The 16547-nt window shown below is 38.7% G+C and overlaps 3 protein-coding genes across 5 annotated transcripts in view; 1 reads left to right on the top strand and 2 right to left on the bottom strand.

Moving 5' to 3' along the window:
• The first annotated feature begins 3315 nt into the window (after nt 1-3315).
• rcn3 (reticulocalbin 3, EF-hand calcium binding domain) lies at nt 3316-8858 on the top strand. 2 transcript variants are annotated; one of them, XM_062984761.1, is made up of 8 exons: nt 3316-3385; nt 4648-4856; nt 5118-5311; nt 5982-6154; nt 6734-6794; nt 6872-6963; nt 7080-7187; nt 8696-8858. In XM_062984761.1, exons 2-8 carry the CDS (start codon nt 4651-4653, stop codon nt 8801-8803), a joined length of 942 nt encoding a protein of 313 aa, XP_062840831.1. In that variant the 5' UTR covers nt 3316-3385; nt 4648-4650; the 3' UTR covers nt 8804-8858. The 2 variants fall into 2 exon arrangements, with proteins under 2 accessions (XP_062840831.1, XP_062840830.1); XM_062984760.1 differs by lacking the exon at nt 8696-8858 and adding an exon at nt 7416-8079.
• Nucleotides 8852-13008, bottom strand: nosip (nitric oxide synthase interacting protein). 2 transcript variants are annotated; one of them, XM_062984762.1, is made up of 10 exons: nt 12932-13008; nt 12484-12563; nt 11679-11784; nt 10858-10939; nt 10633-10768; nt 10165-10325; nt 9831-9947; nt 9597-9667; nt 9407-9515; nt 8852-9191 (listed from the first exon to the last, which is right to left on the bottom strand). In XM_062984762.1, exons 2-10 carry the CDS (start codon nt 12551-12553, stop codon nt 9120-9122), a joined length of 924 nt encoding a protein of 307 aa, XP_062840832.1. In that variant the 5' UTR covers nt 12554-12563; nt 12932-13008; the 3' UTR covers nt 8852-9119. The 2 variants fall into 2 exon arrangements, with proteins under 2 accessions (XP_062840832.1, XP_062840833.1); XM_062984763.1 differs by having other exon boundaries at nt 12962-12996.
• Nucleotides 13009-13927: 919 nt separating this feature from the next.
• The window catches only part of LOC134300102 (serine-aspartate repeat-containing protein F), a 5151-nt gene continuing 2531 nt past the window's right edge, over nt 13928-16547 (bottom strand). Inside the window, exons 2-6 of the mRNA XM_062984758.1 lie at nt 15127-15203; nt 14898-14966; nt 14523-14574; nt 14400-14436; nt 13928-14286 (exon numbers count right to left, since the gene is read on the bottom strand). Coding sequence (XP_062840828.1) covers nt 14235-14286; nt 14400-14436; nt 14523-14574; nt 14898-14966; nt 15127-15203 — 287 coding nt within the window. The 3' untranslated portion in view covers nt 13928-14234. The remainder of the gene's footprint in view (nt 14287-14399; nt 14437-14522; nt 14575-14897; nt 14967-15126; nt 15204-16547) is intronic.

The following is a 16547-nucleotide window of genomic DNA, read 5'->3' on the forward strand; positions in this document are numbered from 1 at the left end:
CTTCAAAGAATTCACAAGGAAAGACAATGACATGAAAATGGGAATCAAAATTCAAATTAAAAAATAATGTATGACCAATATGTGTGTGTGTGTGTGCGTGTGTGTGTGTGTGTGTGTGTGTGTGTGTGTGTGTGTGTGTGCTTGTTAATGTGTTATACGCTTAAAGTCAAAGGTCTACGTTCATTTACAAATTAACTTTTTAGGTTTAGTGTGGGTTTTCTAAAAAAAATATGGCAAATATATATACATTTATAAATATACATAAGAATATGAGATGCTCAAGTGGTGAAGCGGTCTGTTATCAATGATGAGATCTGGATTCAAATCTTATTAGTGCTATCGGTGGGCCAGGCACCTACACAGACATGACATGTCCAGAGCAGAGGCCCAGCGGTGGTTTGGCGCCCTGTCTTGGGTGTGTTCCTGCCCTGGGCCCAGTGGTGAAAAAACTTAAATAAAATTACAACACACTTTATATGTGTTTGACAACCTAATTTGTCATTTTCAACTTGAACAGTCACTTTTAATGGCCAACAACAAGCTTCTGGCACAATATGCAAGTGTTCTTTCCTAATCGACTTTTCAACACAGCCCAAATGTTGTTAATAGAGTTAAGGATTAAGAAACACTAAAAATACACAATTAAATATGTTATTTTCCAACAGTAAGGGTGTTGTTTTAGTGTCGGTTTGTGTACAGTCACACTGGAACAGGAAAGGTGCTTTCCAACCTGTTTCCAAAGAACTGTTAAGCATCAGTTCTTAAGCACACCTGTTATTAAATACCTGAACTCCGTAATTAGGAGAGGTGTCCACATATTTTAGGTCACAAAGTGAGTATGTGCATGCTGTTGTGCTGCGAGTGGACGCAAGTGTATGTGTGCGTGTGTGGTGCTTGAAATGTGCACTGCTTCAGGCCACTGTTTTCCGTGTCTTGTTAGTTCATCCCTGTCACCCCCTGTCTCTCTCTGCTGGAGGGGAAGGGAGGAGAGGTCACCATAGCAACGATGCCGGACCAACTTAACATCAAACGCAATGAAAACAAGTGTGCACCCGTCTGTGGGTGTGTACGCGCTGGCCATTAATACAGATATGAGACCCCACACACGTACACAACCTGACCAGGCTAAAGGTCAAAGGTCATTCAAAACAGAGTTGAAACTACTTTTAGATTAAAGCATAAATTATTTGTTACTAAAAAACGTTTCTGTCATTTGTCGAGTCTCCTCCACTCTTCCTCTCATCTGTTTTCTCTCCACCTCGTTCCCCGCACCATTCCCCTCTCTCGCTGTGTGCTGTTGTGTGCCCCACGGCTACAGAGTGGCACGTCCTCGCTCCAGCTCTCCCTCCACTCTGCTCTCTCTCCGGCCCTGTCACCTCCAATCGCTCCACACTGGTAGACATACAGCCTCGGGCCAAGGAAGAGGGGAGAGTACAGAGATAAAGAGAAAGGGAAAAAAGAGAATGCTAGGAGAAAAAAACAGAGGTAAAGAAAAGCAGGTGTTAGAACAAAGTTTGGACATACACTTTGTTGCCAAAAGTATGTGGACACCGTCCAGCTTGATATTCGTGTGTTAGCCAGACACATTGCTAACAGGTGTATGAAATCAGTGATTTTGCCACGTGATTAAAAAAAAACACTGATATTAATTTCCTAACCCTTTTTATTCAAATGAATCAAGTGCATTGTGGGTTATGGAGCATGTCCAATGATCCCACTTGTTTTATCATTTTTTGTTCATTATCTGTCTAATAAAGTACAAAGAATTATACTTAACAATTATTAAACATTAAGCATGTCTGCAAGCAACAGTGCTAAATTATTTTCTATGTATCTATAATCCGGTGGCACGGTGGCTTGGTGGGTAGCACTGTCGCCTCACAACAAGAAGGTCCTGGGCGATCCCCAAGCGGGGCGGTCCGGGTCCTTGAGGTTCCAGTTTCTTCCCACAGTCCAAAAACATGCAGTCAGGTTCATTGGAGACACTGAATTGCCCTATAGGTGTGTGTGTGTGTGTCCCGTTCAGGGTGTTACTGTGTGCCTTGCGCCCATTGAAAAGCTGGGATAGGCTTCAGTACCCCCCGCAACCCTTATTGGTTAAGCGGATAGGAAAATGAATGAATGAATGAATTAATGTATCTATAATCCAGTTAGCTATATCTTGTTCTACCTAATGTACGTGGAGATTATTGAGACATATGAAGAAATACTTTTAATACAAAGAAATCGAAGAATGTTTTACCAAAACACTTTATTTGGTTTTTAATTCTTGCTGTTTTTGAAAGTATTATAAACTGGCTTTAGAGTACATATTTATCTGTTAGAACGTATGTGGAAAAGGTGTTTTTGCTGTAGTGAATTGCTTTGTCTGTCAAACTAATTATATTTGTGAAAAAAGGTATATAAGGCACAAATTTAAATAAAAAAGACTAAAATCTCACCTGCATTTCAAATGTAACTTTTAAATAATGTACAAATGTATTTGTTTTGTTTTATGTTTAGCTGACTGAAATACATTAGTTTCAGTCAGATACAACAATGAAAAAATTACAAAAGTAAAAAAACTGCTTTAAATTGTGGCAAGACAATTAAATTTATTAATAACAGAATGCAATGTTCTGGAAGGTTCTATGGAAAATAGACTTGTCAACTAATTTGTTTCAAATTTGCATTTGTATAGTAGTTCCAAAACAATTTGGTATTTATTTGTACAATATTTATGATTCTGGGCTTAAAGTTAATGATTAAAAAATTGGTACTAGTGAATTAGCCACATACTGGGCTAATAGTTAGCCAGAGTTGTTAAGGAATTTCCTTTAAGTCGTGGGGTGTTCATCTGTTTTGTGATATATCCATTAAAAATAAACTTTATTTGTTTTCTAATAACATTCACGGGGCTTCGTTTACAGCTCAACTCATCATATTTAGCGCTAGCAGATTTGCTATGACTTTGAATCAGGCAAACACGATAACTACCAACAGGTAAATCTGGGAGATGATTCTAAGAGTCGGTTCTCAGACTCCAGTCCTGAGAATGGAGAATCAAATGAATTGACTCCAAAATCAGAATCGATTCCAAAATCAGCTCTACAGAACGCAGGCTGTGCGGGAGGATGCGCGGGCACGCCAAATCCCCGTGGCTACAGTTGCTACATGCGCGTTCGCGTGTCAACGTGGCGTTTTGCAGCCAGTCGCGTTCATTACCTTCATTAGTCCCGCCCACAGACCTGACACGATTGGTCAATGTTCCTGTCAGTACAGTATTAAAACCGTATCAGATACGCCCACCAGGAGCGCGATTTAAAGAGGCAGAGTGCCAACGCGACGCGGACCAGAGGAGGAGAAAACGCGCTTGTTGGAGAAAGTTTTAATCTCAGGACTTTTGGTGAGTTTCAGAAAGTGAAGACTATCTACATGAGTTTTTTATTTGCATGCAAATCAAGATTGATGTGCAGAATTTGTCGTGTTTGTTTAGTTTATAGTTTGTTTGTGCAGAACTTTTCAGGGGCGTTTACATTGTAAAGCATCGTTCTGATTTACTCTAATATTTCCACTGTACATGATCTAACCTCTATATTAATATATTAAATCACTTTAGTGTGATAAAATGTGTTGTTTAACATTTTGAAAAGCAAAAAAGTTGGTTTATTCTCACTATTAAATAAGTGGGACACTTAATTACACATAATTACAGCATTACCAGATTTAATTGGTCAGTTTATTGTTTTAATCTAAAATTAAATGACATTTTAATTATTCACACGATAGTCCCACATTTTCTGTCTTTATTAAATGATTTAAATGATGTTTTACTGTATTGTGGCATGCATCTGCGTCAGTATTCATTTAATCTATTGAATCTATTCAATCAATCAATATAAGGTAAAAAAACTCAAGATTTTGTCTTTGGTTGTAAGCATGTTATGTAATTAATCAAGTTGCATGTACTGTCATGTAATTTCCCAGTTGCTTTTCTTTTCTTTTTTTTTTATTATCGAATTGTTTGTCCACTGTTCTGTGTTTTGCTAAAACTACCTGCATACCAACCAACCCACCTAACTACCTGCCTAGCTTTTTAACTTCTTGTCTAGCTAACTACCTAACAAACTTCACTACTTTGTACTTATTTATCATTCAACCCATCTAACCTCCCACCTACCTCAATAATTACCCTTACTAACAACATACACTATTTAGCCAAAGGTATGTGATTACCTGCCCAGAAGCTTGTTGCACCTACATCCTATTTTCAAACCATGTACATTAATTGTGTCTGTAAAATGTTGTGCTGATCGAGTCAATAGAGCATTTTGTGTGCTAAAGCAGCAATGGGACTTCCTTAAACGGCATGTTGCCACATGCAGCAGTGTGGCTGAAACACCTAAACAATATTTAGGAAGTGTGTCCACATATCTTAAATGCAACACTTATGGTCAGGTGTCCACATACCCTAGGCCATATACTGTATTTCCCCTACCAGCCTACATTCTTATCTTATACATCTTCCCAATCAATAGTTCTGATACATAGCTATGTTATTACCTTTTTATCTACTTTACCTAATTACACGCCTAATTACAGTCCAAAAAGACTGAAGAATGCAGACCAGTTCATACCTACCTCATGTCTCTTGATGTCCCACTATAGGAAATGCAGCTGTTCATCGTCGCCCTGCTTCTGGGGCTCACATTTGCTGTGCCTCCTAGGGAAAAGCGTGTGCACCACCAGCAGGAACTTAGTGACCACGTCCACGACGATGCCCATGGTTTCCAGTATGACCACGAGGCCTTCTTGGGAAAAGAGGAAGCTAAGACCTTCGACCAGCTGACCCCCGAGGAGAGCCAGGCCCGGCTTGGGTACAACGGCACACCACAACTTTAAACAATAACAGTTTTATTAAAGCATTAATCTGACCAAAACATACCGGCTGGGTATCTGTGAGGTAATTTCTATGGAAGTGGGCACTTAATGCCCTCCTCCAATATGCATTAAACTGGTTGATGACGTTGTACAGTGGCATTATGCGAAGGATGCATCTGTCTTCAGCTATTCAAACATGCATCGTCTCACTACATTCATAGTGTAAAAGAATTTCTCAGTTTGATTTTCCATTTTAGGAAAATCGTGGACCGAATTGATACGGATAAAGACGGCTTCGTTAGCCACGCTGAGCTGCGCCACTGGATCAAGCACAGGCAGAATAAGTACATCGAGGAAAACGTGAATAAGAACTGGAAAGAGTATGATCAGAACAATGACGACAAGATTTCCTGGATTGAATATAAGAACACCACTTATGGCACCTATTTAGGTAGGCACATATAAACATCGATGCTTTTGTTCCTAATTCTTTTGTCTAAACACTCTTTTTAGGAAGCTGGTGGATGCCAGAGGAACCACAAGTACCCGTAGGAAACACACAAGAAATTGGTTATTATTGGTTATAGTAGTTTGGACAGATAGCATTTACATTTGCAGAGTTGTTTCATAAGATTGTCCCAACTTGAATTTACTTAATTCCCTTGTGTACTCTGGCAATACTCTCTAACTGGTCAGCAGCAGATTCTCACAGAGGGCTTCAGCATGTTTGGAGGACCACACTATTCTCTTTATTTCTTTGCTGATTTCTTTGCTGCACCTTAACCAAATAGTAGAAATTGCTGGTCCATTGGCAAAAAGATGATTCTCCATCCCATTTCCTATTAGACATGGCCAAGTGTCTGTTTAGTGCCTGATCAGGCTGGTAGCACCGGTAAGACTCATCCATGGGTCTTGGCATCTGTTCTTATATATATTTTCTTTTATTTGGTGCAGTCAGACTAGCCCTAGTTATATGTATTTATTTTAACTATTGATCAGAAGATTGCTGGTTGAGCAAGCCCTTAAATCTCAGTTGCTTGCACTGTAGTTAGTCCCAATTGTACAGACCTCTGGGCCTAATAGCAATGATAAACTGATGTTTTAATTCGTCTCGGTTCTAGATGATGAGTCTGAGCCTTTACAAGACCGAGAAATGTACAAATCAATGTTCAACCGAGACCAGAGAAGGTTCAAGAAGGCAGATAAAGATGGGGATGGAATTGCTACGAGAGAGGAGTTCACCGCCTTCCTTCACCCAGAGGAGTCTGACTACATGAAGGAGCTGGTGGTCCAGGTAAGCAGTTTAAGAAAAGGTTATTTACCTTATTTGGCAAGAGAAGTTAATGTACTTTAATTAGAACAAATAAAAAAATTCACCTCTAATCATGGTAAATATTTGAAAAACAAAATTCCTAAAAAAATATTTTTGACCACTGATATATCCTGGTCAGGGTTGCGGAGGGTCCGGTTTTTCTGGAAACACTGGGCACAAGGCAGGACACCCCAGACATGGTGCCAATCCTTCTCGAGGCTTCAACCAACCCCCTTCTTCCTTCAACAGACATAGCCAATTATGTCTGTCTAGGCAGCCAGTTAAACAATAGCCCGACGGCCAGGGTCAGTTCACCCTGTGTCGGTGTCTGTGTCCAGGGTGTTACCTGCCTTTCTTCCAATAAATCAGACCCTCAGTGACCCAGACCAGGATAAAGTGGTGGTAAAACAGACAATGAATGTTTATACTGACCATTGGTTCACATTCTCATAGGTATTACCTACTTATGAACTAATACTGTAAATACTATGATGAATGTGTGTGATAAATAAAATCATATATAATTAGTTTAATTACTTGTCCATTTTTTGGCCCCAACAGGAAACTGTGGAGGATATTGACAAGAATGGCGATGGCAAGATCAGTTTACAGGAATACATCGGTAAGTTAGCACTAGATCATCTTTAATATTTGTTAATATTTGTGATCTAACATACAGCTGCTTTCTTGGACCTGTAGGTGATACGTTCACTGCTGAGGATGGAGAGACTGAACCCGACTGGGTTGCAACAGAAAGGAAACAGTTCTCAGAATACAGAGACACAAACAAGGTTCGCATCTTTAGCTTCATGTAACTTCCACAGTGCAAGAAGACTGGAATCGAACCAGAACTTTGGGTTAAAAGGCTAAAATCAAAATCAATTTTAAATATTCGGTGTACGTTTAGGATGGCTTCCTCGATGCCCGCGAAGTTGCCATGTGGATCCTCCCAGATGATATCGACCCGGCTGAGAACGAGGCCAGACACCTCATCCACGAGACAGACAAGGACAACGTAAGTACATCGGATTAGTGCTAAACGCTACGTATTTATCATGAGATGATAGAAACGTACTAAATGCATTGCTGTAATTAAATGCATTCTCTATAATTGACTTAATAATGATCAATTAATCAACTAATTAAACCAATCATCTTTCTTTTTCCCCTGCTCCCTCTTTCTCTATTTATTTAATTATCCAAATGAACCTTCACTTAACTTCAATCAACGTACGTAAATCAGGACGAGAAAATGACCAAGAAAGAGATCCTGGACAACTGGAACATGTTTGTCGGCAGCCAGGCCACCAATTACGGCGAAGATCTCACCAGGAAACACGACGAGCTCTGATGATCTCGTGCTAGAAAATGCGGTTTCCCGTTTGAATCCAAGAGTTTTATAGATCAGGAGGGGGGGTTAAAACTAAATACTACATTAAAGTGTTTATTTTTACATGAACCAATGGGAGAATTGGATGCAGGGTGGGGTTGAAAGTGAGGGATCGAGATCTAATGGTCATGGATTGGGTCAGAAAATCACCAGTGCTTTAACTCAACTGAAAGCGACTGTATTTATTTAGTCCTAACAAGCTCATGGTCAGGTATCCATATAGTGTACATACATACAAATGTGTTTAGTACCTAGAGTTCACCACAGTTAGTATTTCTTAAACACTCCACTCGCTGATGCACCAGAGTTACGCACTGAGGAACTGCCTGTACTGACCGTTACACACCGCACTCAGCGGCCAGCAAATTATCTGTGACTGAGGGAGAGTGGACGAGGAGACAGGGCAGGAAGCGGAGGAGGTATGAGGATAAAGACCGTCAGTATTGTCACAGTTTACTGGTGGAACATTTCTCTGTGAAACCAAATAAAGCCACGTGTGTGCGTGTGTGTTTTTTTACGCCTGACTGTTTATTTCCATCAGCGCAATCAAACGAATGTGGAACAATAAACAATCTGTTAAATTCTGCAGTTAAATATTGTTTGCCGCTCGGGTGGCTGATTGATGGAGAGTTAAGGGATAATGCTGATCAGGGTGTGGCTCTCCGTGCACAAAGCTGATCCGCATATGAACTTGCCTCGTGGTAGTGAAAAGATGCGGTCGGCTACTGCACACGTGTCGTGTAATATATTTTCACACCCTCTAGGAAAACACCTCGCATTTGCTACTGACCAGTGCTCCCCCTTTTAGTCTGTTAAATCGAGGTTCCTCTGTATTACAAAATCTAACTGTCTGTATAAGAAATGGAAAGTACATCACTGTTGAGCATTAATTTGGCTAAACTTTTCCTTTAAATGTGAAGTATCAGACTGCATCATTACTTTCGAGAAATCCTGAATAATAATTACAATAATTGAATGTTAATGACAGTTCATTACAATCTCATAACTAGTTTAAAGAAATCTGCTACGTTTAACACTACACCTACATTCAGACGGTTTGGATCGTCTATTTTCTTCACTGTTTTATTATATCCCTGCCATAACTGTCCCCCCATCCCTGCTCTCATTCTCAGGATGGCCGTCTCTCAATGAGCGAGATCATGGACCAGCTGGAGATGATTAAAATCAGCACTCTGACAGACTACGGGACTCTGTTAATGGCAGATCATGATGAACTTTAGCTCTGAGAACATGTATGTTTAAAAAAAAAAAGCAATCAAGTCACAGAATCTGAGTAGATACATACATGATCAGTTTTATTTTACAAAACAAAAACACTGGGTGTCATATTTGTACAGCATTTAACAGAACCTGCACAAGCTGGCTGCACTATTTCATCTGTGTTACATATTATTAAAAAAGTAAACAATAACTACAGTCTCACTACTGCAAACTGAAGAAGGAAAAGGAAGCAAAACACGGAGATGTGATATGACACATACATATATAAAGGTTTAAAATCACAGCTCGCACCCTCGCAGCAGTATCCAGCCTGTCTCATGCTTGCATGACGGGTCGAGCTTCTTTAGCACAGAGGTGCACTCCAGAGCCGGCGAACCCGGTGCCCCCCTGACACAAACACACACATGATATGAGCGAGGTGAGAAAAGAAATCTGCAAATCTGTGCACAAACAGCTACTATAATTAAACGTGCATATGTTTGATCTGTTTGTTTGTGACACAAATACTGCTCCCCGAATTCATACTGACCTGCTCATAGATGCATCTCTGAGGAAGCACCAGGGAATTTTAACTGTACACACACACACACACACACACTCACCCTCTGCAGGACGATGATGTCTTTCTCTGCCAGGTTCTCTCCCGACACCGGGTTGATCATATCTTTGCGTATGAGCTTCTCCACACACTCCAGGGTGACCACCACGCCCCTGAAATATTAAACAGGCTGAGAAACGGAAAGTGTAATAACTACAGCAAACAGAAATCAGTTTTTATAAAGCCAAACTTACGAAGGTTTGAGCACTGCAGAGGGCACAGAGTTCCCCAAAGTGTCTTTGGTTACGGCACACACGTATCTGTCCTGAAAATGGAACAGAATTTAAAATAAAATTAAAATTGTATCATGTTTATGTTTGTAAAATAGGGTCACAGAGACAGACAAACAGATAGCTAGACAGACAGCTAGATAGATAGATCGATCGATCGATAGAATAATGTCTCTGTGCAGTGAGTGCTGGACTAACCTGACGTGTAAGAAGGGAAACTCTGTCCAGGCTCGGGTCCAGTGGGGTGAAACGAACAGTTATCAGGTCACTCATCTTCAGAGGTCGGCCTGACATCGGACACGTCACGGCCTTTGACTGAGAAACAGAGAGAACCAAGTTCAACTGACGTAACGTTTTAGCTGTTCCCAGAATTCCCTGGTCACAAGGTCACCTGGACCGGCCAAAGCGGCACCGGGCGGCACGACTCGCTTTCAAAGCAAATATGAGTTGAATGTTACTTAATCTGCTACACGAGGTGACCGGACTGTACACGCTGATCTCAGACCAGAGATGGTGACAGGGTAAAACTCACTGGTTTCTTGAGCATTGTGGGTTTGGCCTCTGGAGTCAGACTGGGAATCCAGAAGCTGGGGAGAGACGAAGACGAGCTGGATTCTGTAGAGGTCGAAGCCGAGCTGAAGGAGCCGACGGAGGAAACGGAGCCGTTCGGTGACGGCGCTTCTTTAGTCTGACCTTCGGTTAGAAGAGGATGAGAATTAGTCATGACTCAACATGCTGGACCAACAGTTTAGACAAGATTACAAGATTTTCTGCCCTGCCTAAATACATTCCACTGACCAGGTCAGCGATAAAGCTGGGTGTATTTAGGAAGCCAATGTACACTAGTAAACCTTTTATTGTAAAATAAGCTTTCTGGGCTTGATTTAAAGCTCAGTTAGGCCAAATACTGCAAGAAAACAACACAATTTACAACAGCACTTGATAATAATAATAACAATAATAATAAATAATTTTCCACGTATCCCAGCTTGTCTTGTACCTGAGACAAACGGGTTGATCGGTTTGGAGACAATGCTGCCCTCTTTTTTCTTGAACTTCTCGATTTTCTCTCTCTCCGATGAGCTCGACTCCAGCTGGCCCTCGCTCTTCAGGGCCCGTTTCTGCTTCTCATAGGCCTGAGAAACAGTGGAAATCAGAGGTGAGTCAAGCATAAAGAATAAAAAGAGCATGAGGTACGAGCAACACTGGGTTTAACCACACAAACCTTCATCTTTTTAGCGATCTCTGTTTTCTGATGAAGGATATACTCCAGGATAGCTTCTCTTTCATAGAGGTACCCATCTCCACTACATAAAAATAACATTTAAAGACAGAAGAATATACATGATGAGATTGACGCTCTTGGACTTGTTGGCACCCTAAATAATGACTAATATTACTAATCTACATTACTAAGAGCAGACTGCTCTTGTAGAAATCCTAAATTCCAATTACTGCTTATTGGTCGTTTAACAGCTTTTGGACATGATACAAATCTTCAGGACCTGGTGCACCCTATGGTGGAATCACTGTATCTGATTATGCTCCTCTACTCCAGAATGACAGTCTACATACAGCCTAAAACATTCAGAAGTAGTTTGATTAATACCAGAATTAAGTACATCTAGTTTCATGTCCTCAGACTGTGAGGCAAATCTCCAGCTCCTTCATCCCATAAAAAACACTAAGACTTTTACTCAGACAGACAGATAGACAGATAGACAGATAGATAGATAGATAGATAGATAGATAGATAGATAGATAGATAGATAGATAGATAGATACTGTAGCTAGATTACTTTATTAATCCCATAAGGAAAGTCAGTTATTACAGCAGCTTAGAATGCATAAAAGCAAAAAGCTTTAGACGAATAATACAACATCCCACTGTAAATCATACTGGGGTGGTTCAAGAGCATTTCAATAATGATTTAAGCTACTCCTTATTATGTAGATTTTATTGGTTTCTTTTATTCGATGTAGCACATTTTTGTTAAACTGAGATTATTGATCTTAGTGAGGGTGTATATAAATACAGCTGCATACGTTACTACAGGGTCTCTGCAGGGCTGTAAGGACAGGCAGCAACAATCAAAATCTTTGATGGCATCTTTCCCCAAGCGGACACTCTGCGTTCCATAACCCGATGCAGCTTAGAAAAATAAAAATACAGCATTGTAGCTTTGAGGAACAATAGCAAACATAAATAAAAAGGGTCACACTGTTCTGAGCACCACTGTGGCTTATAGCTGCCGTCTAAAATGTACATACATTTGTAAGGGACATGATACTTGTGTCAGTCTTGGAATTGTTAACATTTATGTAACTGTATGACAAACAAACCAAAAAAGAAACGTCTTTGACTTCTTCAAGAAGTCAACTTGAATTCTTTCAAGTTAGGATTTTGTGAAATATGTCTAAACCAGCTCGGTCACAAATATACATATATATATGTATAAACAATATATGAATATACTGTATATCCCTTAGGTCCTTTGTTCACCATCAACACGATTCTGACACGTTTCATTTAGACGTGAAAACTACTCTAATTTAGCAGGGTTTAACCATGTCTACTTGATCAGAAAAGTTTAGATATTCTTTAATGTGCCAGATTTTGCATGGCAGCTTCTTAGGCCATTGCAATATAAAGCTTGCTTGACTGTGGATAATCACAGGTAAAGAGCTGCTACAGGAACTGCCATGAAATGCATATTTTAAATCCGTAAATGAATTATAACACATTTAATTAAACATATCCCCACCCCACACAAATCGGTGATGAATGTAAAGGGTTTGAGTGGATGTTTTGTACGGAACACTGTGAATTTACGGCTAGTGGAAATCAAACCTGTGTCCTTTTTTTTCTCATGGTAGGTATAAACCGCTCCGGCTGTACAGTTCTTCCCGTGTCGAGTCATTTTCAACCTCCTAAACAAAGCAAAATTATGTTAAATTTATGTTTCACTTATAAAGAACTTTAAAAACACGACGCCACAGAACCAGCTGCAGAGAACTCGTTAGCTAGGTTGGCTCACAAATAGCACTGTACATTCTATATAGGCGCCCTCTTTTACTGACAACAAAGCCTTTGATTGCACCCTATCTAGCACACTCCTTTAAAACTATCAAGCAATTTGAGATACAGCCTTAGCTTCTTCTAAGCAAGCGCTAGCTATTTTATCAGCTGACTTCAGAAGTAGCACTGCTACTGATTACATAAAACGTTAAAATAATAATAGTACTTAATAATAATATTTGCTTAGAGAATAAAAAACGTTTTATAAGTCAAACAGAACCTTTTAAATAAGCATCCAAAGCTTGTTTACCCGTATGAAGAGATTCCAGGATTATAGACATCCGCTTTAAGAGTTGTCAAAATTGAAGTTCATCGATCGCTTTCGAAAAGCTTTTATTATATAGTTACATATTAAAAACTCGTTAGGTATAAATAACATAATAAACAACATAATAAACAACAAACTTGGACCACTGAAGTCTGATGACAAAAATAGACTTAATTTTAAAAATGTATTGTATTTTATTGTGAGCATAAACTCGAACTTTTAGGATTATTATTATTATTATTATTATTATTATTATTATTAATATTAATAACATGAATATAATAACAATAATACTAATTACGTACAGCTTCCCGATTTCTTTCTGTATGCTTGTATGTACATAAACTATGCTGTTTTTATACACAATTGATGTAATCCTATGTAATATTTAAATATTTGCCAATGTACAGTTAAAGCACATTTTCCTTTATACAAGCAGTTAATAGGGCTTTAAAATTATATTTCTTTGTCAGTTGTCAGTTTCTTTGTCATGTTGGTACTCAAACACGACCCTGATAGTAGCATCAGTGAAAATGGAATAACTGTATCAGGTATTGAGAGCTTTACTATGAAACAAACAGTCCTCGAAATATGCTTTTAAATCAAAATGATCCACAACTTCTATATATAAATTGAGAGTCCGTTCGTTAAACACTTAAATTAAGACCTCTTAATTATTTTTAAAACTACTCACTAAGGTATATGTCTGTTGTATATCAGAAAGTGCACATTATGTATGAAATATAATTATTATATATTAAATAACTAGTTTGGTTGTTTTGCTTAGTTCTCCTTGAAATAGCAGAAAAAAAAGAAAAAAAGCACATTTATATGAACCTGTTTGCTATTATTGAAGTTTACATCAGATAATACAGTAGTTGCATGAGTGTATGATATCTTTTTCAGTTTGGATGGTGTATGATAGAAAAGTGACACAATTATCGTCAGTAAAATGTTTCAATCATTTTATTTAACACCACACAGCTGTGACAAAATGTCATCAATAACAGCTTATAATGTTTATTACACTGTAAACCCATCGACAAAACATGTGAGCTCTTAAATAAATCAAATTCATGTTTTATTTACTGAATGAATTTAAGCAATATTATCAAATTCAAAACAGTGTTGCAGAAATGAACTATTTAGTATCCAAATATCACATTTTCAAATTCTAAAGTCGTTAAATACCCCGAGTGACCCCCAACCCCAAACTGCATCTTGTTCTTTAAACCACATGGTGGCGATTGTGGCCTTAGTTATCATCATCATCATCATCATCATCATCGAAGATGTCAGCAACCGTCCTGCAAGCACAACATGGTTATAGAGTCTTACTACAGTGTTATAAGAGTTAAAGTAACATACTGATGGGATATTAATACAGGAAGCTACAGATTGTCAAGCAACTGTGTCTTACTTATAGATTGAGCCGGTCACAGAGTCCACAATACCACCTTTGAAGACGAAAAGTGAGAAGTTAACAAAGCGACTGTGCAGTTAGAGGCCGTCTAGATATATTTACTAGCAGGTGGACGCTTACCTGGCTGGCACACGGTGTCACAAACAGGGCACATAGCACACAGGTTGCAGGACTGAAAAGAAATAAAGATTTTATCTTAACCCACATTCTAAAGTAGGAATGGGCCTTTAACCAGTATGTTATTTTAGGCTATAGGTTAAAATGTGAGGCTGTGTACAGTGTTAAATGTGCCAACCTATAACCAATAATTGTACAGGATGCAATTGCTGATAAAAACTAGTCTGAATTTTAGTCTGAATTAAATTGAGAACAATACAAAGACACAATATTAGATATATTGTTGTTCTCTGATCCTTGTTGTTTAATATTTTACTTATTTATTCTAATTCTAATGCCTATAGACTTGTGTAACTCTGTGCACTATTTTTTCCTCACCTCACAGTATTCACAGTACTCGGACTTGTCTCCCTTCTTACATGGGCATTTGTCACAGCTGTCGCAGTGCTGAAAAAGATAAAGGGGCAGAGGGAACTTTTAAATAAACAACAATAATGGACATACAACATACAATTAGGCAGCTAGAGAATAAAAGAGAACCTGTACTCTCGTCTTGGTCATGTTTTATCTACATTACTGAGGTACAGTACTGTGTGCATGGCATTACCTCACAGTGGGCGCAGAGCTTGCAGACGGATCCTTCATGGTATTCTTCATCTTCATCATCGTCGTCGTCGTCATCATCTGTAAAATATTTGGTTTTCTCCAGCGTTATTTTCAGATCAACCTTAGACAAATGTATTGGATTAAATGTGTTTTATAGCCTTGCCCCAATTTTAACTTTGACCAAAAAAATGTTTTTATTTTTGTTGGTTTCCCAGTGGATCATGTTGTGAAGGTACCTGACAGTGAACATATATTTGTATTTGTATACTGGATTTTCTATACTATATTATAACCATGCTAAATTCCATTTGCTCATTAACATTATTAATAGATCTTATTTATTTCATTAATCCAGCCTTTATTTTTACAACAGTCCTTCAGCACTCCAGTGTATTCATCACACTTGTCCCAACTGGCCAGTCTGGGGGCAGTTTGTCCTTGAGAAATTAATTAGAAGAATTTGAATGTTTGTAAGTTTATTGTGTGTTTCGCGTAAATAACTAAATCTGCCTGTCCAATATACACAAATGTATAAATATAAAAATGTATTATTACTGTGATGGTAAAAGTTTTATCATTACATTTGTGTCATGACCACTTAATTTCTCATAAGTAATTATAGTAGACTGTGGCTGGTGAGTTTTCTGTGCCCATATAAATAGGGTGTGTTTGACTGCACCTGTTACAAGCAGGTCTCTTTGTCAAGGCCGGGATGAAAGCACTGTCAAAAAAAGTCACCTTATGAATATGATCCTCAGGATTTATAAAAACAGGTCTGCTATGGATTAGTAGGGTGACACTGTCCTCAGTCAAGCAAGCTAGTAATCGCCTCAGCATCAACCTTCAGTCAAACTCTAAGGTGTCTATTTTTAAAGCAGAGGCTCTCTAGCGTGGCAGCCTTTTAAGACTGGACGGTGCCTCGCAATTTTAACTGCTTTTAATTAATTCTGTGCATGTTCCAATCATTCAGTCTCTGAAGAATAACAATCATTAAAATCTTTTGAATGAATGAATGTCCTTTAGAAGTGTGTGTAAACTTGTATGTAGTGTTTTTTTTTAAGTATTATTATCATTTATTCTTTAAAGCACTGCACATGTTGTGAAATAGACGATATTAAAGCTCTAGCGACGACTAGTTTGACGTTTATTTCAATAGCTCGAATGTTCACATCCAGAAGATACAAACGATCAACCGGGTCCTGTCATCTGGTCAGAGATTGTGTGGACCGGTCGCCAGAGAGCACACGGGCAAACCTCGGGATCATTTGATTTATTAAATCGTTTCAAAGTGGGGTTGAGATACCTGTCGATGTAGTCGGATACACTCCTGTTCTGATTTTACACGTGATACAGAAATAAAAAAATAAAAAAACTTTATAAAATAAAAACACAGTAACAGAGAACAAACTGTCAGAGTAAAGG

The sequence above is a fragment of the Trichomycterus rosablanca genome, chromosome 22 (assembly GCF_030014385.1).
Source record: "Trichomycterus rosablanca isolate fTriRos1 chromosome 22, fTriRos1.hap1, whole genome shotgun sequence".
In the NCBI taxonomy this organism is placed as follows: domain Eukaryota; kingdom Metazoa; phylum Chordata; class Actinopteri; order Siluriformes; family Trichomycteridae; genus Trichomycterus; species Trichomycterus rosablanca.